Source organism: Podarcis raffonei, chromosome 11, assembly GCF_027172205.1.
Source record: "Podarcis raffonei isolate rPodRaf1 chromosome 11, rPodRaf1.pri, whole genome shotgun sequence".
In the NCBI taxonomy this organism is placed as follows: Eukaryota; Metazoa; Chordata; class Lepidosauria; order Squamata; family Lacertidae; genus Podarcis; species Podarcis raffonei.
Window position 1 is genome coordinate 17815741 of NC_070612.1, and position 26220 is coordinate 17841960.

Below are 26220 nucleotides of genomic sequence, written 5' to 3' on the forward strand. Positions count from 1 at the left end.
TATTTATGCTACTTGGGGAGGTGGTTCTCATAATTGTGATTATTTTCTTGCAGTTTGGCTGATTGTGCTGTGTTTTTACTTTTCTTATATTTTATTGATTGCAATCAAAGCTTATTCTTTTCTCTGTCTCTGCAAGTTGTTTTGAAGCTTTGGTGTAAGGGGATAAATGAATTGAATTAATAATAATAAATACTAACCGCGTCAAGATAATTGCAGTATCAAATCAAAAGAGATTAAGGGATCTCCTCCAGATTCCTAAAAGATGCAGTTGTCCTTATTTAGGTGAACTAACTGGATGTCAACTGGGAAAATGTAAATAAGGTCCTGAGTTGTGTTATCTGGACAAGAATTCTCCAATGCTGCTGCTGCTGCTAATAATAATAATAATAATATTGATTATTTTATTATTTATATGCTATCCATCTGACTGGGTTGCCCCAGCCACCCTGGACAGCTTGCAGTAAAGTATAGGTACACCATAAAACATCAAACAATAAAAACTTCCTTATACAGGGCTGTCTTCAATGTTGACTTTTCCATATGTAGTTGGTACATTTTAGACAGTGCTTAATTGCTGTCAATGATGGCACTTTACTAGTAAGCCTCAGTGAAATGTACTAATGCAGTGATATGGTTGAGTTGTAAGTATTTATACTGGCTTATGTCAGCATCTGGGTGGCATTAAACCTGTTTAATCATTGTAGCTGCCCAGGACGTGTATTTGCTTAAAGAAAGAAAGAAAAAAGAAAGTGGTAGACATTTGCTTTTAATTATTGGCAAAAGACACACTAAGGCCAGTGTCCAAGCATGATTCCTCTGGCTTGGTACAAACTTGTAAGATGGACCACTCTTTCCCTTGGGATCCTGTGTCTGAAAAACTGGAAAATCAGTTGCTGATGTTGTTTAAACTTGTTTTTCTGGCCACCTGATTTGTATTTCTAGACAAACCCTGGCAGTATGGCATGTTTTGTATATTAATCATACACAATGCCCTTTGGGTGCTGTTTCCTGACCTTAGGATCTAGTGTCAATTCTTCTGTGCCCCTTGGAGACCAGAGGTCTATAACATTTGCTCACATACAGCCTGGTACCCATGAATCCTGTTAGCAACCATGGCTCTAATTGGCCCTCAAGCCTCAGTGTCCCTGATGCTTATAGCGCTTGTTCCTCCATCTTGCTACTGGTCAGCTTCAACATCCCTTTGGTTTCTTCTGCTTATGCAGAGAAAATGGCCGGTGAAACTATAGGGATTTGTAATCTTTCAGAGAGCACATAAGGGGGCACACATTTTCTCTTGCCGTCCTCTTCTTTTGCTTGTTCTGACATTGCTCTTGATTTTGGTTCTAACGGGGTGTTGTTGTTTTTTTGGAGACCTGAGCACCCCATTTAGATACAGGGAAACAGATTTGAATATCCTCAAGCATCACCTACAATTTGGCCTCATTTTAACGGGGTTGTAGTCTTACCCATCTCCCCAAACCTAAAGTGTACCCACACTAGTCCTTGCTCGATCCCTGCATGAGGGTGGATGCATGTGCACAAGGACTTTCGCATGTTTTCGTTTCATACAGAATTGCGCTTCCCCTTGCCTTCTGCACTACTTCAGATGGTTTGCTGGATGCAGAACCCACGTTTAATCTCAAATTGCAATAAGGAACTCCTTTTAAATTTTTTTAAAAATCATGCATGTGTGTTTTTCTCCCATGTACAAAGGAGGGCAGGCTAGGATTTGTGCATTTTCAGTTGCTGAATTTTGTGACAGGAGCAGGTTGCCATGCACAGCCCAAAAAGCAATGGCTACCAAAATAGCTTTGTCTACACAACTACCTAAAAACAAAGAAATTATTTCTTCCTTTTCATCTGGTCACTTCTCCCTCCCCTCCCCCTCCCCCTTTCTTTTTCTTTGGATTTCTTTTTAAAGAAATAAAAATAATAATTCGTGGTGGTAACACCACGCAATGGGGCAGGGGCACAACCCACTTGTAGATCATGTCCCAGCCACTGAAGACCAATCTTCTTCCATAATTATCTATCTATCTATCATCTCTTTATCTATATCTATCTATCTATCTATCTATCTATCTATCTATCTAGAAAATGTACCGACCATCTTACACTATAAACAGCACTCACTCACAAAAAGAGTAATACAAACCTACCTACAAAAAAATTGAGTGTGTGTGCAATAAGAAGACAGCAACCTAGAGAACTCATAAAACACAATCCACAATATTAATATTACCTAGGGATGTATCCATCATTAGTCCTGTGCAAAATAGACCCATTGAAATTAATGGCCACAGCTAACAATTTCAGTGCATCTACTCTGACTAAAACTTGGTTGGGCACAACCGTTAGTATTAAAAGTATGGGTTTTGCATTTGACTGACATGCATAAACATCATAAAAATGCACAATTCCTCCAGCTGTCAAAGGTTTCTTCTTCCATGGTGTGGTGCGTGTCTGTTTCCTGTTTAATAAAAGAAAGAAAGCCTTCTTGAACACAGAGTTAAATATGCAGTGATTTGTCTGGATTGTGGCTCCTATCTGCAAATGGTGCACCCTTAATCCTTGCACAAATATTGTTTTGGAAGGGATTATTACACTGCACCTATAATTGTTCTTTTGTGGCTGTGAGGTGGAACCTGCAGGCCAGTCGCACAGTTATATACCTACTGCTATATGGATTGAATGGCTCGTGTTTTGATTTCATTTCAAACAGCTAGAAATGGTTGGCTCTTCTTTTGGCTGAACACATACTCTGAATGAACTCTTTTCTTGTGTGGCTGGTTTCAAGGTGGAAGAAGGCTGTGCAGTGAACTGAGAGGGATTTGGGAACAGATGAGATTTTAGGGCTAGAGGCAAACAAAACCCTGGCACATCACAAAAATAATGTGTTTCCTCTCCAGGGACAGTAGCAGACACATTGCTTAGGGCCCTAGGAGGACCTTATTTCCATTTTATATCTTTTTAAAATGTGGCTGTGTGAAACTAGGAACTTTATTTTTCAACAAAGTGTATTTACCTTAATGAATAACAAGAGCAGTGGTGATTATGCTATTGATAATAGTGTACACACACATTTCCCAATTCCCTTTAAACCTTAGAATCTCTTAAGTTTGGACATATAGTTTAGATTTGCCCTCTAAAAACTGGAATAAATCTGGGTGGGTGGGTGTTCAAGCTTGAGTTAAGTAAGGCACGCGTTCTATAATGTAGCAGTATGATCAAGTGTTGTCAAAAATATGCCTTTCCCTTCTTAAAACATGTAGCCTTTAGCAACTCTCGCCATTGCTTTTCACATCCCTTCTATTTATCCTCAATCCAAAGCTCTTCCACATTTGGGATCAATTCACTGGAGACTCCAGATCCTGTGGAGATCTTCTAGAGACAATATTTGGCTTTTCAGAATATAAATGTTGATAATTATCCATTTGAATTCTTGCCTTTGTGCTGCGGGCGACAATCCTGAAGCTACTTCTGCCAAAGTAGGATCTGTTTCAGGAATGTAGCCTTAGGAACTTCTATTGATCTTCCAGGCTCTCAAGGTCTTTAAGCACAAAGCATGCTCTAAATTCATTGTGCAGTAAGCCATCCAGTCTGGTGATGCAGCACCAACAGTGTCCTGCTCACATGTAAAGGAGGCAAGTGATAGTTATACTGCTGTTTGACCCCCACTTTTCCCATAAACTCATACCAGCACACTGGGGAGCATGTACATCCTGCCATTAACTTTAAAAGGAAGAGGATTGTCATTTGATTTAAATAATTTTTAGTTGCTTAATCACATGCCTGTTGACTGGTTAAATTTAAATGAATGTCCTTTTAGGGATATTGAAAAAAGTGTTGTTGGTGCTGTCTGTCTGAGAATTCCTGTGGCAAGTCCTTTTTGGTGAGAGAACACCCGCAGAGATTTAGAGTCACTAAATATGCAGCAAAATAAAGCATGGAAATATAGGCTGTCAGACCTTTAAAATAGGCCCTTTTAAGTGAGTTTCCAAATTACCCTCTTCCCCCAACATAGGAAAAGACCACATGTTCGGCAAATTGAAAACTGGTTTACCTACAGAACTCTTCAAAGGTCATTTTCATGTGCTTTTCCATGCATTGGTCAGAAAAGCTGCACAGGCAGTAAAACTTAGCTTAGTTGCAAAGTGATGAAAGTTCCTAGATCATTGGTACAGGAATTCAATAGTAGCTGCTGAGAGCTTGTGGTTGAGCACGAGCAACCAGCTTCAACCTCTTCACATGCTAAACTTCTCAGGTAGACTTAGGTTACAACAATAAGCTTGATTGTTGTTGTTGTTGTTGTTTAGTCGTTTAGTCGTGTCCGACTCTTCGTGACCCCATGGACCAGAGCACGCCAGGCACCTCTGTCCTCCACTACCTCCCGCAGTTTGGTCATCCTTCATGGATCACTGCCTTGCCGTGGCGAAGGGGCTTGAAGAACTCAGAGAAGCTATGAACTACGCCGAGCAGGGCACACAAGATGAACAGGTCATAGTGGAGAGTTTTGACCAAACGTGATCCACCTGGAGGAGGAACCGGCAAGCCACTCCAGTATCCTTGCCAAGAAAACTCCATGGACAAAGACAACAAGCTTGATTACCAACATCCAAAAAACCAAAGTTCTACACCAACAAGCACAAAACAACCCCTCTGCAGTGCCAAAAATCCAATTCAATGGTGCAGTGTTGGAAGGCATCCATCACTTCTCCTACCTCAGCAGTTATCTTTACACAAGGGCCGACATTGATGCTGAAATCCAGCATCACCTGAGCTCTGCAAGTGCAGCTTTTTCCCAATTGAAGCACAGAGTGTTTGAGGACCAGGACATTCGCAGGGAAATCAAAATGCTTGTTTACAAAGCTATTGTACCACCAACCATACTGTATGCTTCTGAAACATGGACCACTTATTAATGCCATCTCCAACTCCTTGAAAGATTCCATCAACGGTGTCTCCAAAAAAGTTTACATATCACTTGGGAAGACAGGCAAACTAACGACAGTGTATTGGAAGAAGCAAAGATCACCAGTGTCAAAGCAATGATTCTTCAACATCAACTTCATTAGACTGGTCATGTTGTTTGGATGTCTGATAATCATCTTCCAAACCAACTACTCTATTCTGAACTGGTGGTCAACAAAAGAGGTTTAAGGACTCTCTCAAGGCAAATCTTTAAAAATGTAGTATAAACACTGACAACTGAGAAACATTGGCCTGTGAGCGCTCCAATTGGAGAACAGCCTTTACCAAAGGTGTCATGGGCTTTGATGACGCTCGAACTCAGGACAAAAGGGAGAAATGTGCTAAGAGGAAGGCACGCTTGGCAAACCCTCGCCATGATCAACTCCCTCCCGGAAACCTATGTCCCCACTGTGGAATGACTTGTGAATCCACAATTGCCCTCCACAGTCACTTACAGACTCCCTGTTAAGACCGTGTTCATGGAAGACAATCTTACTCAGCTACGAGTGGAAGAAGAAGGAAGGGGAAGTTATATCACCAAGCCTGACACAACAGCTTACTCTATGGTATTATCCCCTTCATGCATTAATAGGACTTAATCATGTTGTTTAAACAAGAATTTACAACTTAATGAACCAATGGTCTGCTCATTGTTAAAAAGAAATTTCATATTTTATATTTCCTTCTTCTTTTTCCATTGCAATAACACCATAATTAAATAATGGTAAATAATTTCTCTCTTTATGTAAAATAATGGATTTCACTAGGTTAACATTGACTTTGGGTTGTAATCTGGTATGTATGTACACAAACCACTGACCCAAAAGAAAAGAAAAAAGTATACTGTACTGCAGAATGTTATTCTTTTATTGCCTTCACCCCCTTGGTGGAGTTCTTGATTTCTGCTCATTGTTAGCATAATTGCCTGTGATGTTGAGTTATAAGATGGCAGCATATGGGGCTGAAAAAACAAATTGGTAATGCCTACATTTGTTGGCTTACAGAATTCCTTTTGAGAGCTTTCTGTTATCGCCTATGGTAATGGCTGTTTCATGTTAGCCTCAGTCAAAAGTTCTGATCTGGGTGGTGATAATTCTAAACCCAGATGAACTGCAAAACTATTTACAGCCTTAACTAATTGGGATCTTTAGAAGCCATCCTGTTTTTTCAGTGATTCACTCTTACTTTCTCTGCCTCATGCAAAGCTATATCTGAGTAACTTCCCACTGTTGATGGTAACCAGAGCTGAACTTCCTGTATCAAACTTCCCCTTTGATCGATGCTTAATGTATCCCTTATAGAGATGACTTACATCCTATTTTTCTTATCCAGAAGATTCGTTTTAAATATGTTGACCTCCCCTGCATCCCTTTACCCAAAATGGAATCACTGCATCTCTTTGTTCTCTCCTACTTTCTGGGAGGCATTAGCCAAATTCCATGTATTTTGCAGCAATAATAATAATAATAATAATAATAATAATAATAATAATAATAAAGCAATAGATTTCAGGAGTACTGATTTATAGATTGAGAAGGCATGCTTTTTTCCTATATGGAGTGTTACTGGCAAAGATCTCCAAAGCAGACAGTGCCCTTTAGTAATTTGTCTCATATAGCAAATAATGCCAAACACAAGTATATCAAAGGATTTGGTTGATCAGATTTGATGACTAGGTGAATAAAATTGGAGTAGAAGAGAGCTATATCAAACTAAAAGTTGAGCTATAAAAAGGATACAAAAGTTCAGCTTCAATAGTAAATCTTTGAAGGCTAAAAATATGAAAATTGCTGTAATACATAAAAGAATGGCAGCACGTAGTGTGTCAGAAAGTATTTGAAATCTTAAATGCAAATCATCTTTATGGTTGTTTCTGCCATCTGGTGACCCCTTCCATTATTTTCTGTAAACCTTGCTGCTGGGTGAGTCAATATCTTCACTGGTATGAAAATTGGGTTGGTCATAAAAGGGCAAAGTTAGAATATACATTACACTTAGTCAAATAAAACATTAGCGCAGCAGTCCAGATGTTGCGGAACAACAGCTCCCATCAGCCCTAGCAATCATGGCCAATGGCCAGTGGTGGTGTGGGTTTCAATTTAGCAACCTCTGGTGGACCAAAGATTCCCCACACTTGCATCAATGAATGGGAGATGGTGTGTGGCAACAATAAATATTTCAGGAGTTGTCTGTAACATTTTTATCATTTTGCACCTGCAGACCATGCCAAGGATAATAAAGAGTATCCTTTAATTATATATAGACGCTCATTTGCCTCTTGTGTTAACATTGGGGTAGTCTTTGTCCATGTCAAAGGATCAGTGTAGCTTGTCGAATGGGAATTCACAGTTAGTTGCAGCTTCTGTAACCCCAGATGTATATTTTGCATGTCATATTAAACTGAGGGTGGGGAAACTATTATAGCCCAAGAGCCAAATTTGCTCACGGGCAACTCTCTCCTTTATACTTATTCCATCTTTTTTCTTAGTGTTTCAAGGCAACTTGACAGCTAGCACCATTGTATCGGTTGAAAAGAGATTGGAGGGGCACTTGCCCATCCAGCTCAAACCTTAAGCCACACTGGTGAAAGATTGAGTTCTGGTGATCAACTAAAAATGTTTTATCACTAGTTCTTCTAATTTTAAAGATGCACTCCATGCAGTTCTCATAAAGCATGGCACATTTGTGAGTTTCAGTTAATTACTTACTTTGTTTAAGGCATTCCTTAGTTTTATTGACTATTCCTCTGTAGTTGTCACCACTCCATTAGACTTTATGACTCTCTTTGGTGTAATAAAACTAATTAGCTATATAAAACAAGCGAGTGGATCCTGTTCCGTAAAGTCTTCTCATAAATAACCGTCCTTTTAAAGCCTCTTAAGGCGTCTCTGCTCTGTGTGTTTTTCTTCAGATAAATGTGAAGAATTGACAAATACATTTTGTCATCCTTATCTCCTAAGAATTCCTCTATCCAAAGCCTATGAAACTCTGCACTTGAATGTTTGGGGGAGCTGTTAAATGAACCGATGGTGTTGAATGTTTGTGGCTGACTTAGAAGTTCCCCATTTTGAGACCATATTGAATGCTGCCTTACTCAACTGCAGTTCATGACCAGTGTGGCCCATATGCTAACAAAGCCTGTTGCAGTGTTTGGGGGACTTCGGAAGTCCACAGTTGTGCAGGAGGAGTAATCCCAAGGCAGCTTTGGTCCAGCTTTTGAAAGGGCTCTTCTAGCATGGAAAGTTGCAACATCATGGACATATCCCATTTGGACCACTACCTAACACGCATCTCCTTTATCTTCAGCTTGTGCAGAAGATGCTGAGTTAATTTGGGGGCCAAGTAGTGAACAACTGTCAGATATGTTTCACCAGTTGTCTGATTTGTCTGCCTTGTTCAACTGGGTTAGGCATTATACTGTTAAGATTATTCTTAAGCAGTGGTTCTGATTTACTGTAACTGTTGAGGTTGTCTCCTTGGATGGAATATCTTACTGCTGTTCTGTTCTGTTTTTTCTTAACCTGTTTTGCATATGGTTAGGAATGGGTTTTTCTTTTCTAATATGGTTCAAATTAGCTTAATTTCAATCAGATGCATCATTTTTGGGTATGTCGTTTACTCAGAGTATCTATTGCCAGACAAGTATGGAAAGCTCCTCTGGCGTTGACTGTAGTTTCAGGGTATTTACTCCTTCTGTCCTGAGTGCAGAGCAGCATCCTGCAAGTGGGTTTTAAAAAATGGGTTTAAAAAAATAACAGCAAATGAATATTGGAAGACCATTTCATAAAAAATTCTTACTACTTTGGGGCAGTTGGGGAACATCTCCGGTTGATCTTTTTGTGGTATTTGAAAAGGAGCATGTAGACTGAAACGTCAGATCTCTGAAAACCAAATGCTAAAATACAGCAGCTTTCCAAACTGAAGAGTGCTTGGTGGGAATTGTAATACATTGTATAGTGGTTAGTGTCGGACTAGGACCCGAGAAACCATGACTCAACCTTGAAGCTCGTTTCTCAGCCAGACCTACCTCAAAGGGTTCTTGTGGAGATAAGATGAGATGGGGAGAACCACGTACAGTGGTAGCTCAGGTTACATATGCTTCAGGTTACAGACTCCACTAACCCAGAAATAGTGCTTCAGGTTAAGAACTTTGCTTCAGGATGAGAACAGAAATTATGCTCTGGCGGTGCGGCGGCAGCAGGAGGCCCCATTAGCCAAAGTGGTGTTTCAGGTTAAGAACAGTTTCAGGTTAAGTACGGAGCTCCGGAACGAATTAAGTACTTAACCTGAGGTACCACTGTATATTATCTTGAGCTCCTTGGAGAAAAAGTGGACTAGGAATGTGAGAAATAAATAGTGCGGCCTGCGTTGTTTGCGACTTGCATCACACCATTTACTATTCACCCATTTGCATTCTAGCAATTTTCACCTTTCTGTGGTACACTCCTTCTTACCATCACATACAAAATAACCCCAACCAGCTCCCAGGAATCTTCTGCAACCTTGTCCTTAGCATCATCTCCTGTCTATTTCCCAATCACACAGGTGTTTCAGTTGGCTTACAGTTTTCCATCTCATTATGTTTAGTTGTATGTGGGCTTGATTAAATTTATGTTGGGGTGGGTGGGAGGAGAGTCACACTTTGGCAGTGAGAAAATAAAGCTCCATAAATCCAGGGCATACTGGACATATGTCTTTTTATTGTGTCTCTTTTATACATTACAGTATGCGGAGTATGCTACATGGGTAATGGGTCTCTGTAAAATCAAAAGAAACACAAATTTGAAGAGCTTAAAACTGAACTCAGTAAGAGAGTCAGCTGTTTCCAGAAATTATTTACATTCTCTGATCATGAATATGTCCCCATTACCTTCCAAGAGAGCATTTCAATCCCTTTTAAAATTGCTTTGAATCACTCTTTGGCAATAAGAAGCATTTCACAAAATCTGTTTTGCAGATGTGGAATCTACCGCTTTTAAAAAGCCAGTTACACGTAAAATGGGTTTGCATTGTGGATTACGTGTCAGCCCTTCCAGCTGAAGAGTAATTCTGTAGATCTTCAGACTTTTCAATGTAAGTTTTTGTTTTTAGTCCGTGACACAGGCGCAAAATTGAATTTAAATGCCCTGTGTTTCGATGACTGCCTTCAATTGAATGTGTGATTAATTTTGGCATATTTTTCTGATGTTTACTTTTCAGCAATGCAGGCATCACCCCCATGCCTCATTTTCTTTTGAGCAGTGCATGAGCTTTATTAATTCCTTTACTAATCCTCTTTACAAAACAACAGACTCCAGCGGTTTGGCCTTCGTCCGTTCAGTAACAAATTTATTATGCTTTATTTATTTCTAGTTTCACTGTATTCTATTTGTTTATTTATTTGATACGTTTATATACCACTTTTCCATCATGGAACTGAAGGCGATGTGCATGGGGTTCACAGGAGAAGACCCAGGCTGGTTTAGCCTCAGGAAGGTAGTTGCATCCTGTCGAAGTCTTAAGGAGAGAAGCATCAGTTGTACACAAAGAGAAATGAGCGTGGGCAGGGCAGTGTGTTAAATGTATGAGAAAGCAAAGGTGGGTGTGGGGGTGCTGCACCCTCAGACCCTGTTTTTTACCTTCCTCAGTCCCATCCTTATAACTGTTGGTCACCATGGGGATATTGTCTGGAAGTGTAGACCATGGGCATTGGCCCCATGCTCACAGCATCTGCAAGGCAGCTGATTACAGAAGGGAGCTGCAAATTGACCAGCAGAACTTGCTGGTCAGGACCTCCTTGGGCTGAGGAATCAGGTGGCCTTGGGAAGCCAGTGATGCTCTTCTTCTGGCTGATAAGTGTATGGCTGAAGTAAGCCTTTGAGCTGTTTCTTCTCTTCCCTTAAGCTGGTTCCCCTTTCATTTATCTTATGCCTGCTGTGCTGGCTTGGTTTGTATCTTCTTCATGCTTTTTGAAGTGCCCCCCATACCCATAACTTCCTCTGGACCCTGAGTGAGAGGCAAGAAAGGGAAAGTCTCCCAGGTTGAGAGACTGGGAGATGAAAGGAAAGTTCCCAGGTGAGAGCTGGAAGGGCCTGCCTCCTTCTGTGTGGGACAAGGGTTACCTTTGAGAGAGGACTCTGCATTTTCTTTTCCCTTTCTCTGTTCTGTTTTTATTTAGATTAGCTACTTTTATTTTATTGTGTTATGAAAGATCTTTGATAAAATCTTAGGAGAAGAAAGAAAGAAAGAAAGAAAGAAAGAAAGAAAGAAAGAAACTTCCTCCATAGACCAATAGGTGTGGATGTAACTCCCAGTGATATTCCTGTAGCTTCCTGGAGTAATAGGCACAGCCTGTTGGTATGTCAAAACAATAGCTTTTGTCATTGACTGGAAGATCCATCATTAATGGCTACATTTTGCAGGATGCCCACATATGAAATGCATAGTAGTTGCGCGTCATGTACAGATTATGAAGGGCTGAAATGCATATACTCTATGGGTTGCCAGAGGCTTTTCTGTTTGGCCAGCCCAAATAATTCTTGGCATCTAACTATATACAGTTTGTGTGTCTCACAACTTGTATGAATTTGCTAGTGTGTGGTCCAGCTGTTGGGTATGCCCAATTTTGTTTTGCGAAACCTACTAGAAATCCGACTCTTGGTCTTTGCTCAGACAGCCTTATCTTCTTGGTAGATGGCTGCCTTGATACAGTAGTAGCATTTGACTTGGCAAAATACCTGATAAACCGTATTCTTGGATCCCAAGTCTTGGTTGTGTAGTCTAAACAAATGAACTTTGTCCAAAGTGCTCTTTGATTCATTTCTTTATAATTAATTATCTCCTCTCCCTGCCAAATATTGAAATGTTTTTATTCGTTGGATGCCAGAAGACGTTTGAGTTAAAGTCTGGAAGAAATTCAGCATTTTGAAAGGATGGAAGTCTGTTGTGTATAGGAATATTTAGCCAGTCCACCTGTATTTATGTCCTTCTCCATTCCCATTCCTGCACTTTCAGCTGTTTTATGTATATCTAAGAAACAGTAAAATCTGGCGGTGGGGGTATGTGTCTATATCTCTTCATAAAGCTTATATCTTGCCATTTGCCTAAGGTCCCAGAGTGGATTACAGCACTGAAAATATAAAACAGTGCACATAAAATAATAGAATATCAGCAATACAGTTATATCTGAGTGGTGTGTACACCTTTACTAACCTAGAGTTCTCAGGATATTTGGGGCCATAACTCTTATAATTCCCAACCATTATGTTAAAGTTCTTTATGAACTCGTTGTCAAATATATGAACCCAGTATTGCTCCACAACTCTCCTGTTCAGTTCTCTCCATTCCCCACTGAAAGCAGTCTTTGTCCACATCCCTCCATCCATCCCCCACCCCAGTAACATTTTGCGGGATTCCTGGGCATGTTGAAAAGATAAGCAGCTAGCAGGCCCACCCATGCTGCCAAAATGGCAACTTGCCTGGCCATTAGGCCAGCGCAGATACTTTTCAGTGATTTTTTAAAATCTAAATTGGCATTGGATGACTAGTTTGCGAGAAGGACAAATGAGCAGTAAGTGGTTTGAACTGAAGCCTGTGCTGCAGATGTGATGAAAAGCACCTCCTAAGGGTCACAGGCAAGATGCTACCCATGGGTAGCTATGCTTCACAATCCTCTAAGCTTTGCGCAGCTCCATCCTACTTATTTGTTTATTCATCTAATATTTCTGAGCCCTACCTTTTATGAAAATCTTCATTGCAAGACAGCTCACAAAAACAAATTAATAAATAATATCTGATGCCGTACATTCCTTGGGTGTAACAATATTTATGCATGAAGATGTTGACCTGCATGAGAGCCAGTGTAGTGTAGTGGTTAAGAGCGGTAGACTCGTAATCTGGGGAACCGGGTTCGCGTCTCCGCTCCTCCACATGCAGCTGCTGGGTGACCTTGGGCTAGTCACACTTCTCTGAGGTCTCTCAGCCCCACTCACCTCACAGAGTGTTTGTTGTGGGGGAGGAAGGGAAAGGAGAATGTTAGCCGCTTTGAGACTCCTTCGGGTGTTGATAAAGCAGGATATCAAATCCAAACTCCTCCTCCTCCTCCTCCTCCCCTTCTTCTTCTTCTATCGTTATGTACCCCCTTCATGTAAAACTAATGCATTACTAGGTCCTTGGGCAGTCTCTGTTTTCTGGTATACAGCTCTGAGTATATCACTAAGTATATTTTCCCTGTTCGGGGGGGGGGGGGGCGATAGCTTTTGGATATACCTTTCAGTGTATACTAGATTCCCTTTTCTTTCAGCAGCCTATCCAGATATAAAAGGTTGATGGATGGGTTTTGAGTTTGCAGCTGCTCTATAATAAGCACACCTGATTCATGGTGAGGTGGTTTGAACTGAAGCCTTGGCATTCTGTTGCAAATTCTTAAAGCAGTCACAGGGTGCTTCCAGATGTGCTGCTTACGCAGAGAAAATGCAGTTGTAACGACACACTTCCTGATGCAATTATGCCATCATTTTTCTAATCACAAAACGCCTGGGAAGTTGCACTGGAAACCATGAGATAATAACCACTAGCTGGCATTGTTGAATGACCCTCATGTGAACATATCAGCTGAGTTGTATAACCTCCACACAAGTTTTGTGTGAGCGGACCAACATGAATGCTCAACGAACAGCTGGTCTGGACACTCCCACAATCCATACTACTCATATAGCCTACTTCGGCAGCCAGTGAAGGACAGGTTGTTACAGGGCTTTTGGGTACATCTAAGGCCATCTTAAGGGACGCGGGTGGCGCTGTGGGTTAAACCACAGAGCCTAGGACTTGCTGATCAGAAGGTTGGCGGTTCGAATCCCCGCGACTGGGTGAGCTCCCGTTGCTCGGTCCCTGCTCCTTCCAACCTAGCAGTTCAAAAGCACGTCAAAGTGCAAGTAGATACCTTCCTCCGGCAGGAAGGTAAACAACGTTTCTGTGCGCTGCTCTGGTTCACCAGAAGCGGCTTAGTCATGCTGGCCACATGACCCGGAAGCTGTACGCCGGCTTCCTCGACCAATAAAGTGAGATGAGCGCCCCAACCCCAGAGTTGACCATGACTGGACCTGATGGTCAGGGGTCCCTTTACCTTTAAGGCCATCTTGCCCATCTGCGGAACTTCAGGTGCTCTGTTGGAGCAATCCATGGTGGGTGTGGTGACCCTTGAGAACTGTTGTACTACTCCCACCTTGTAGCAGCAAATATTCCCTGGGCAATCGCCAGGGCTACCTTGCTTACAATGCCTTATTCTCTGTGGGTCATTCTTCAGATTGAAGTGCCAACAGTGACCCAGAGAGCCCTTAGGAGTGCCGCCGTCACTTGGATGCAGCTGTCTTAGGCAGCTGCTGCCATCTGGAACTAGTAGCTAGCTAGATACCAAAAGCACTAATCCACTGCCCCTCCTGATCTGCTGCTTGCGACAAGGGAATTACCTGGGCTAATAGATGGGGCAGCCTTAACCAGCTTGCCTTTATTTTTGTACTTGGTGGAATATGGTCTACCTTCTGTAGCACAGCAAAGCAGACCATCTAACCAGACCTGCTAGATCAGCACTGTTCAATTACAGTAATGTTCTGTGTCTGCAGCAGGCCATTACAGCCTAATGAGGAATAATTGGTCAACTTTGCACTTAATCTCACAGGCATAGATTGATCACTGCAACATCAAACTAAGTAATTATTCAAGTTAGTGTAAACAGAGAAGAGGTGGGGAAGGGAGGCATTGTTGCCATTTTCACACACACTGAACACATGGAGAGGTGAGCAGGATTGCACCCACTGCCCCTGCTCTCAACTGCCACATGTTCAACTGGTGCTGTGAATAGATACGTTCTCTGCACTATTGTAAATGAATTTCTTAGTAACTTCCTTTCTTTGCAATTTTATTCTCCTCTTCTCTTAACATTACAGGCTGGGAGATGCATTGTTTTATTATGCACTCCTAGGTTTTCAGTATTAAGCATGCATTTAAAAGAATTACCGGTACATAAAACGACATTGCAGTTGTGGTTTGTTTGCGTCATAAGGAAATTGGGTTTTTCAAAACAACTGGGATTTATTTCACCTTTTAAACTGTTTGGCAAACCATTATTTTCTGTTGATCTCTTCCTTAGGACTGTGAGGACATGGGACGTTACCAATGACAAAAAGCACAAAGGTGTGTTTAAACCACGGTCAGCCCAAGGGAAACGGGTGATTCCCACAAGCTGCACCTACAGCAGAGATGGCAAACTCATTGCAGCTGGTTGCCAAGATGGGTCCATACAGATCTGGGATAGGAATATGAATGTAAGTGGCCATCTTTTTTCATACACCAACTGTGAAAATGGGAAGTGCTGAATGTGTAACCTGGTGAAATCCCTTAAGGCTTTTTTTTTCTGTCTTAAAGTTATGCAGTCCCTTCCAACTATACCACCTTCATATATGCTGGCAAACAAATGTTATTGATTCAGGTGGCTATTTTTTTCAAGCAATATTAAATAAAATGAAGTCTTTTTTTGGTGTTTTCCATCTTAACAATGGCCATTTCAGACATCCATTGCTGGCAAACGTTGGGGCTGTACACTCCCCCTCCCCATCCCCATGCCTTCAAGATCTTCATGTGTTTCCAAACCAAGTTCTCCATTATGTCCGGAATGGGAAAATATTTTTTAAAACTTTGCTAACTAATCAGGATTAGTTTCAAATGTGAAATTGCAGAACTAGAATGCATCTGCAGACTTGACTCTATGAAATTCAGACTTAACAGACTTAACTTTTTGTTGCTGTTTCTTCGTCCCCACTGCTATCATCACTAAAATTTGCTGGCTAAAACTAGTGGTTCCACCCCTAACCGCCAACTGAAGCAGGCTGGAACCCCTGTATTTCCTTGTGAAGTTGTGTACAATGATGCTGAAAAGACTCGGGTTGAAAATGCACTATGGATTAAATTACACAAGCAAAGATAGAGAGGGTGATTTTTTTCATTAAGGGGCATCTGCAGTAGCCTGACCATCAGATGATACTCTGGCCAAATGGCACTGAAATTTCACGTATTTTCTGCTTATACATAAACACCTGAAAAGGTGAGCATGCACACCTGTGTATGGTGTCATTCCTAAGGCACACAGAAGTTCATGCAGAGAAAGACATGAATAAGCAGACTATTAGGAATGCCGCTGTTAACTCTACACCAGGAAACTTAATATTTGAATACTGTCTGCATTTACATCAACAGCAGCACAGGTGATGAAAGCCAGCCTCTGAAAAAATTATTATTCTGTTGGAACAAGTTTACACTTGGAATAGCTTCCTTAAAGCTTCATGCCATTAAGAAGTTTTACTAGGTTTATAGTGGAAATAATAACAGAAATAAAAAGCTGGCAATCAAAATTAGTCAGAATTTAGCTGGACTAACGTTATTGTAGGCTTGTGGCTGAATATTTATGATAATGTAACCCCTTTCACTTCCTGTACACCTCCCTTTTTGAAACAGTATGAAAGATTGAATAGGTTGATATTGCCGTACTAAATTATGTGACGGCAACATTGTTCTCCCAGATCACTTACTTTAACAGCCAGTGTTGTGGAGAAGCTTTGCCATACCTTCAAGGATTTACTGTGTACACTTTTTATTATTTAAAGAGGAAGTATACTTTCTTAATTATCAGGATCAAAAGGTTTGTTATAATAAATGAAACACAGTTAACCTGCAGATAGTGCAAGTAGTTGGGAAGTAGAGCACTGCTACAAGTCAAAGGGAAGGGTAATAGCCATGCTAAAGAGTCAGGGATTGCCTCCTTGCTCATTTGAAATTTACGTACTGAGTTTTTAAAAAATCACTTTGAGCTTCTTTTTACAATCAAGCAAAATGAATTATTATTATTATTATTATTATTACTATTACTATTACTATTATTATTATTAAATTGAATTTATATACCGCCCTATACCCAGAAGTCTCAGGGCGGTTCACATAAAAAGATCACAGTATACAAAATAAAAATAAAAGCAATAATGCAATAATACCCCCCCCCAAGAGCCACATTTCTAAATATTATTGGATGTTGATCAGGTCAACCAAAGGCCTGGTTAAAAAGGAACGTTTTTTGCCTGGTGCCCAAAGGTGTATAATGAAGGCGCCAGGCAAACTTCCCTAAATGTCTAAAGTGGCAAACAATAATAAAACACAATAAAATAAAATAACAAAGCAAACTAATTTTTTTAAGTCATGCTCTTCAGTAACGCATAGCCTACAAGTTGTAAAAAGCAAGGGAATGGTCTCACTCAATGACCAAGCACTGAGGAGAAGGCAACCTTGCTGACTTGTAGCCCATTACTAGGGCTTGAGTCATGCACCAGAAATATGTATTCTGTCATGAAGCTTCACTGTTACAGAAAAGAGAGCATGGCTGTGAGGAGGGGGCCTACTGTAGCAGTCCTCACAGAGTGCCTTCCCCCATTGCTCCATTTTCCATTGACGTCTGGCCTATCAGCCTGGAATAAATTCAAGACTTTCTTGAATTTTAATAAAGGAAGGATAATATGACATCAAGAGGAGATAGCCAAGAAGCTAACTAGAGTTCTGTTATATGTGTGCTTCTCTTCAAAGAAGAATACCTCTTTGCAAAACTTTCTCTGATAGTTCACATACAGGTTTTCCATTGTGTCACAAAAACTTCATTAATTTTACTTCTGGTGCACAGAGAGCACAGTTGTGCGCATTCATAGTTTATGAACACATTCTGTATAACGAAATAATAAACCGTATGTGAAAAGTTCGAACAGTCTCCACAGACTTCGCATTTTCGTTTTCACTGAGTCATTGTTGTTTTTTGGAAACTTGATTCAACCATTTTTTACCCTTGTGTAAAATTATACCTGTTAAGTCATTATTTTTATTATTGCAATTCCCCAATTTCTATGTTACAGTTAAAATTAGGTGACAACTCTCCCCTTCTGACCTCCTAGAGAATAGAGAGGCAGACCTGTGGTGTTTCTCTTTTCCCCTCCAAAAGGGTAAAGAGAACACTTGTTATTACAGATACCAAACATAAGAAGATTCCTTTCAAATGCAGAGGATCATCTAGTCTAACATCCTGTTTGAGAGCAATCTGCCGGATGGCTCTGGGAAAAGCATAAGCAGAGCATTGAAGGCAATAGCCTTTGCCCGCTTCTGGCATTTTGTGACGTACTGCCTTGACATACTGCAGGTTCCACAAAGCCAGCATGAGATGTGGCCAGTGATATACCATGAATTTGTCTAAACATCTCTTATTTTATCAAATGGGTGGCCATTGCCAGATCTTATAGGTGTGAATTCAACAAATTAATTGTGCATCATATGAATTACTGTCCTTTGTCCTGCCCTAAATAAACTGAGGAGAAAAACCTCTCTCCTATATATAAAACAGCTTTTTAAAAGAGTTGTAAATTTGTAGATGTGGCAGATGTGTCATAACTGGACAGTGCATTTTTAATTATGCCTTCTCTGTATAGTTTATAGTTTTGGTGGGCTCCATAATATTACAATGATTACAGAAATGAGTCTGCCACTTGTGTTCCGCTTTGTTTCATTTCTTTTTTTAATGATAAAATAACACAAAAAATAGGAATGTAAATACTTCAAATACTTTCATCAGATTCTTTCTTGAGTTTTCCTTCAGGTTGAATTTTGCCTTGCATCACCCGGTTGGAAATACTATTATTTACAATGCAAATTATCCAGTAAATTAACAAGGTGTTTGACTGTTGGTCAGGTTTACAGCAGTCAAAATTGCTAACAATGAGGAGAAACATCCTTTCTTCCTTTGTTTGCATGACAAACTGATGGTTTCATAGGAGCCTTTGAAGAGTACCTAGCTACATCTGGAAATTTCTTGAGTAAATATAAGATGAAAGGCGTCCAAATAGACAGTATATTTTCCTCGCAAGCTCAAGGTAAAGTTTCCATATCCACAAGTATCCCACACTTCTTTTTCCAGAGGTATGTGTGCCAGACCTCTGCTACAGAACCTGAAAAATTGCATACAGCATGCCAGAAGCAAATATTAACATTTTTCCCACTGCATACATCTGGTCCAGCTTCTACTTCCTAGCCTGAAAATAATGCCATATGATCATCCCATGCTCCTCCCTCTGGCTAAGATTAAAAAGGACACTGTTCTGTTTCTAAATGCATTCTCTCTTATATAATAAACAGTTTACACTAAGGTGCTATCCAACTGTTTGTATTAGCTAATACAGTGACAAGAGGCAGCGCTGAAGCTTGAGCTCTGTCGCCTCGTAACAAAAATAACTCAGTCAGACCTCTTTAAGCACTATCCGAGAGCAGTGCAGGTTCCCCCTTGTTTTCAACTACAAATAACCTCCCTTGGGAAAGGAAGCAATGTTTATACCTCTCTGTGTCCAGTTCATACATGGAGAGGGGAGGGAGAATGATATTTTGGCTTTTCAGCCTTCTTCTTGTTTTGGATTTGCGAATAAAATGGATCGAGAGAGTGGAAAGTGAGACCTTAGACCCACACGGGGGGAACCTGCCATAACCCAACCACTGAAGAAGATGGTTATTCAGTTATCTTTCCCAAACTGACAACATAACTCGTTGTGCGCTTCATGTCCTTGGGTGATAGATTTGGGCAGGTTTTGAGTGGTATCCAACTACTGTATTTTTCGCTCCATAAGACACACTTTTTTCCTCCTAAAAAGTAAGGGGAAATGTCTGTGCGTCTTATGGGGTGAATTCGTGGTCCCTGGAGCCAAATTGCCCAGGGGCGAAAAGCAGATCATGCTCTTTTTTTTAGAAAGAGGGAAGGGGGTGTTGAAACAAAGCCGCTGAGCAGCTGATCAGCAAGCAATCGGGAGGGGAGATAAGGAACTCTAGCGATAAAGGAGACTGCCACAGCATGAACCACAAAAACCATACATCCACTGTTTCGTTCAGAATATTTTTTTCTTGTTTTCCTCCTCTAAAAACTAGGTGCATCTTATGGTCAGGTGCGTCTTATGGAGCGAAAAATACGGTATCTTGTTCCATCAGTGCAATGATCTTTGTTTATGCAGCAGAGCTCCCCCCTCCCCTCCTTCTGTTCTAGGGATTCCCCCAACCCATTGAGGATTTGGGGTGGGAGTGTGGGGCATGCATAGGGATTGGAAGGGGGAGTTTCTTGCACAAGTGAAAATCCTTGCACCAATGGAATGAGCTAGTTCCATTCCCAGCCCCCACACGTGTCGGCAGAGCATGGATATGCATGCCCCGCCCCATTCTGCCCTCTTCCTGGTCCAAAAAGACCCGCACATCAGCAGTCACACGTCAGTTGGACGTGCCTAAAATGGCCATCGCCTGTATAGCACTGTATAGCCCAGTGAGCAGAGAGGTATTGTGTTCTTAGGATTCTTGTTCATAGAGAGAGGATGCAGATAGAAACCTGGCCTGCTAAGTCTTACATCTTTTTAAGGCATTGGTGGCTCAACCATGCAAGCAAATTGGGCAAGCGCTTGGGGTGCCAAAATTCCAGGGGTGCCTTCTTCAGCTTTACCTACATTTCTTAGAGAGAGCGATGTGCTTGGCAGCTCATCCGCTGAGCAATCTGCCTCGGATTCCAGGAGATGCGGCTGAGATACAGCTGCTCCACACTGGCCACAGTTGCAAAGGAAGGCAGTGAAGATGATGAGCATTACCAGTGGAAATAAGACAAATAAGATTTGGGTCACCTCTTGATCTTGAATGGGCTTTTCTTATACTACGCAGTGTGTATATTTGCTTAAGGCAGTGATGGCCAAACAGCCCTCCAGCTGTTTTTGGACTACAACTCCCATGATCCCTAGCTAACGACCAGTGGTGAGGGATGATGGGAATTGTAGTCCCAAAACAGCTGGAGGGCCAAGTTTGGTCATCACTGGTTTAAGGTAACAAAAAGCTGTGGGTTAGCCCTGCTTTAAGAGGGCCCACCATAGTGTATAAGAACGTAGGCTGATGTGAGTCTAGGAGAATACACAGAGCGTGACAGTGTTCAACACCAACCCAAACAGAGGCATGTTTGGAAAATAGCATATAAATAAAGTAGCTCAGACCTCTGCTACATAGAAACTCAAGAACTGGGAATAATGACTTTGGCATTTGGACTGTTGATAACAGTTTTAGGTTCACACTTTTTGTTTTTTCACACAGTAACGAGAAACATTCCCTGAGAGCTGAGGTGGAATGTACAGTATCGTTTCCAGATTTTGCTGCAAACGGTGGCCTATAAAAATTGATGTTTCAAAATAACAGCTCTTAACATATTCTGATGAAATTGTTGGGCTTGTATTGTGTTTTAATGAGTTTTTAAAACATATTTTAGTTGTGTGCCTCAGATTATTTGAACTTTTATCATTTAGATTAGCAGGTATTCAACCCAAAAGCAAGGAAATTAGAGAATTCAGCTTAGTGCTACAAGAGGAGAAAATGACACGGCTTGATTTGTCTATTTCCTGAATATTGATTTACAGCAGGGACGAGGAGTCTATGGCTCTCCATATTGTTGAACGGCAACTCCCATCATCCCTGACCAGTGGCCATGCTTGCTGGGGTTGATGGGAGTTGTAGTTCCAGTCTGGAGGTTCCCCATCCCAGGTTCCCCATCCCAGTTTTGCAACATCAGTCAGTTCGTTTGCTAGTTCCCATTTTGTGGGGAAATGGAAGAGACCACAAGGTGTTTTATCCGCCATCTCAGTTTGTACGCGGCACTGTGGTCTAAACCACTGAGCCTCTTGGGCTTGCCAATCAGAAGGTTGGTGATTCGAATCCCCGCGACGGGGTGAGCTCCCGTTGCTCGGTCCCATCTCCTGCCAACCTAGCAGTTCGAAAGCACGCCCCCCCCAAAAGTGCAAGTAGATAAATAGGTACGGCTCCAGCGGGAAGGTAAACGGCATTTCCGTGCACTTCTCTGGTTTCACCAGAAGCGGCTTAGTCATGCTGGCCACATGACCCGGAAAAACTGTCTGCGGACAAACGCCAGCTCCCTCAGCCTGTAAAGCAAGATGAGCACCGCAACCCCAGAGTTGTCTGTGACTTGACTTAACTGTCAGGAGTCCTTTACCTTTACCTTAAAAGGACCAGCACATCTAACACGTCCCTCTCAGTCCTGTGAGAAAGGTTCAGCTGAGAGGCAATGAGCTTCTTGGCTGAGTGGGACTTTGAGTCCAGTACTCTAACTAATACACTACACTGGCTGTCAGTATGTTGAGAAAAGCTATGTATGATTTTATATATGATGTGATACTATATGATGGCATCTGAGGGTTTTTATATTGTAAACTTTTTCCAAAATAATCTTTCGAAAATAGTGGTATCCTAAATTAAGGAACTTGCTAGAGAATTCATTTTTTTGCTATAAAATGAAGTATTTCTGAATGCTCATATTCTAGTTACTCATCAAAATACAGTAGCATAAACAAAACTCTTCCTTGTGTAACTTTACCTTCATGTGCCCCCCTTTTGCTAAATATAACAAAGCAGAAAAATGGGGAAACATTTCTCCCCACGATGTAGCTACTACATGAAGCTTGCTTTTCAGCAGATGTTGATTCTAGGCAGAGAGGTGGAAGGGACAGAGTGTTTCCCAGCTGTCTTTTATTTAACATATGACTTGTAGTGATGCTACGCAGACTGAAAACAGATACACTCACAGAAGAACTCTTTCTAGAAGCAAGTTATTCTTTTCCTTAGATAAAGAGTTAAATGTAGTGGTGTATGTAATCCATGTCTGTATAGCCCATGTATGCTTAAATGCAGCATGGATTTAGGCTCATGACATTAGGCCCCTAATTTGCCAAGGCTGGCAGACATAGTAGCCAGGTCCTTGGACCAGCAGGAAGGAAGAATGTGAAACTCTGATTGGAGAACTGAGCTGTAGGTGAAGCCAGGAGTGGGGAACCTCACTAATGTGGCCGTCCAGACTTCTCTACCGGGCTCTCGGAACTCTTTCAAGGCCACACCCCCTCTTCCCAGGCCATACCCCTTACTAGCATGGCTTTCCATCTTCCTTGAGTTTTTTGGCCTGGCTAGAATTTGTCCTTGAACTCTGCTAATGCCTCTCGCTGGTCTGGATGGAGGTCAGAGAAGGACCTGTGAGTTTGTGTAGAAACTAATTTACTGTAAAATGTAAAAATTACATTCATCACTCCACCTATTTTGGCACGTGGCCTTCAGAAGATTGTCCCACCCTGCCTTAAGCCTAAGGGAGGCCTCCTCATAAACAGCAAGCCAGCCAAATTCTTAAAGAGAGCAGATATAACTGTATTTTGCTGCCAAGTAGAAATGAGAATCTAACCACTTCTTCACTCTCTGGATTTTGATTCAGTGGAATAGATTCTCCTCATCACTGGATAAGACAATGGACTTGCCAAATTTGCTGCATGTAGTATGTGGCAAGCTAATCTGCACTTGCCCAGTGGCGCAATGCTCATGAGAAGCATTTTATATAAAGTATTTAAACCACAGTATATCATAGGACTGGATTTCCATAATAATGGCCAAGCAAAAGGTTAAACGGGGGATTAAAAGCATAATTTAGAGAGGGAATGGTGAGAACTTGCTACTTTTATGTGTGCGGACATTTTTCATGTAGAGTGCAAAAATAAAGAAAGGCCAGTTGAACACTTTCCAGAAACTCTATTTTTTATTAATGATATTTATTGTTTCATGTTGGCCAATTAGCATTATCATTTTTTAGAGATACAGACGCTTTACAAGACATCCAAATATTTTACATAGGATTTCATTTTTTAAAAAACTGCACAGATGATATTTCACCCGGCTGTTTGGAGAACATTTTCCCATAAAATAGTTTTGGCTGCTTAACTATCAATAGTCAGCCATGTGTTTTCTTTGATATGAATTTGCAAATATTGCAAAATGGTGGACTTTTGGGGGCAGTGATATATTTTCTCTTGTCTCTTTTACAGACAACTTGCTTCTCAGCTGGTGCTTTTATATATCAGGTTAGTCAACATGGCATTCTCCAGATGTTCCTTGACTACAATGCCCATCACGCCTGACTATTGACCATTCTAGCAGAGTGTGATGGGAGTTGTAGTCAAGCAACATATTGAGGGCACCACATTGACTACCTCTGCTCCTTTGCAGCTTCACCCATTACACAATGCTAATGACTATCATTCATTTTAATTTATCGTATTTCTATCCCACACAGTGCAGCCTATATGGGCCTGTCTCAAGTTCTCCCAGCAGCATATGAGATAATTTGGGCTTCCATGTGGCCAAGATGTTAAACCATGGTTTGAAGTTAACTGAAAGTTGTAACGTATTCTAAATCTGTTAACCATGGTTTTCCAGTTTAGATGAGATAGGAAACTACAGTTAATGGAAGACTTTTTAAGTGTGCTTGCTCCCACTGCGAATGAAACATGTGTAGCCAAAAAACTTAACAAGAATAAGCCAAGATATGATCATCTTAACTCTCTTAATAACTCAATTTAAGTGTTCGGGGTTATTCTTAGATAAAAATTCAGAGACCTTTCTAAATGAGAGGTCTGGTAAAAATGAGTTTCTAAATGAATAGTTCACCTTTTAATTAGTATGAGACTTATTGTTTGAAATATATTTTAGTACTGCTTAGGAGAACATCATTTTTCAAGACAAAGGAAGTATTCCCAAAGTTGCATACTGCTGAAGCCAAATGGCATTCAAACTCAAAAATATTTGTTCTAAATCTTTAACCCAGGCTTTTTGGCAGGTCTTGGTTTGGCATGTGAATTTCCCCCATCTTTTGCTGCTTTCAAGATACATCCAAAAAGACAGATGATATATTTTGTCATCTTAAATCTTATAAACCTGGTGTAGGAAGGATGAGAATACTGTCTCTTGATTAAAAAAAGAAGTATTTTGTATCTTAGTCATGCATACTTGCCTTCAACTCACATAAAAGGGAGTGATACCCAGGTATTAATATCACTTGGTTGCATTACTTTTTTTCTGGACTGTAAAACTAAATAATTGGAAATGTTACAACTTCTTCCCACCCCAGATATACTTAAAAGTACATAAAAGGTGTTGGACAAGTATTGATGGACATCAGCTGTAGCTCTGTTCACCCGTCTCACCCAAGATTTTTACATTGCTTGGCTGGTTTTTTTTAATCCAGCAAATGCAATAAAGGGCATTTGATGTTCTGAAGGAACCAGGTGTGTACAGTCTAAAAGTAGCAAAGCTTTTTAATATTTTATTTTCTTCACAAACAGGTTCATACCAAGTTCCACTGCAGGCAGGCACATGCTCCAGGCAGTGACACTTCATGCTTGACATTTTCCTATGATGGTACAGTTCTTGCCAGTCGGGGAGGTAAGTGACCATATTTCCTTCCGTGTGTGCTGCTGAATACAAATGAGGCTAAAGTTTGTGCTTAACTCGTGCAGCAGAACTTGGTGCTGCTTGCAGATTTTGGTGGGATCTTATCCACCATTTCTTATTCATTTGTCTTTTTCCCCTGGGCCCGGTCCTCACAGCTATCTAGAGGGAGAGCACAAGGCCGGTGCTCCATCTCCTCAATCTTATCACTGTTTGCATGTGTGGTGATCACGCAGGGTCCCCGGACGTTTGACGGTCTATTGATCCCTGTTCCACCACTGTGGTTGCTTTCCCACTGCCACCAACCCGTTTCTCTCGGGTACACACAGAGTCCAGACAGTTGTTAACATTAAATCAAATAAGCAAGTTTATTTTATAAGCCTTAACAAGTTTATGGTTTCAGATAATTTTTCTTGTCAGTTTCTTAATCTTAGTTTCTATACCGGCTTATACCTTTCCTAATAACTGCTAACTAATTTCCCAACTGTCTATCTGACTCCTCCTATCGGTTTCTCTCACTCTCTCACAACACAACTTGACGAACCCACAGACTTATCCTCCCTCTTCCTTCTCCAACTCCCAACTGACTTCCAAACAACTCCAACTCTAACTCTAACTCCTCCCCTTGGGTTCCCACTGGCCAATCACATCCCACTCATTTAACCCTTTCCTTATGACCCACCTAGGAGGGCAAACGCCACAGCATGCTAAGAAAGGGCAGGTAACTATGCAGAAACAGTAAAGTGGTGGTAGAGGAGGTCCAGGGGTCATCAGTGAGACCTCTTGTCAGGTGCCAGCATGGTTGCTCGAGAGCGAACAGGCAAGACTCCCACCAGTCTTTTCCAGGCTTTATTATCTGTACAAAACATTTACGGTACAGAACGTCTCAAGTCCATGTCTGCTCAGTCG

The 26220-nt window shown here is 41.1% G+C and overlaps 1 protein-coding gene across 1 annotated transcript in view; it reads left to right on the forward strand.

Moving 5' to 3' along the window:
* Positions 1 to 26220, forward strand: part of WDR70 (WD repeat domain 70) — a 114859-nt gene that overhangs the window by 55873 nt on the left and 32766 nt on the right. Inside the window, exons 10-11 of the mRNA XM_053407743.1 lie at positions 15098 to 15272; positions 25206 to 25305. Coding sequence (XP_053263718.1) covers positions 15098 to 15272; positions 25206 to 25305 — 275 coding nt within the window. The remainder of the gene's footprint in view (positions 1 to 15097; positions 15273 to 25205; positions 25306 to 26220) is intronic.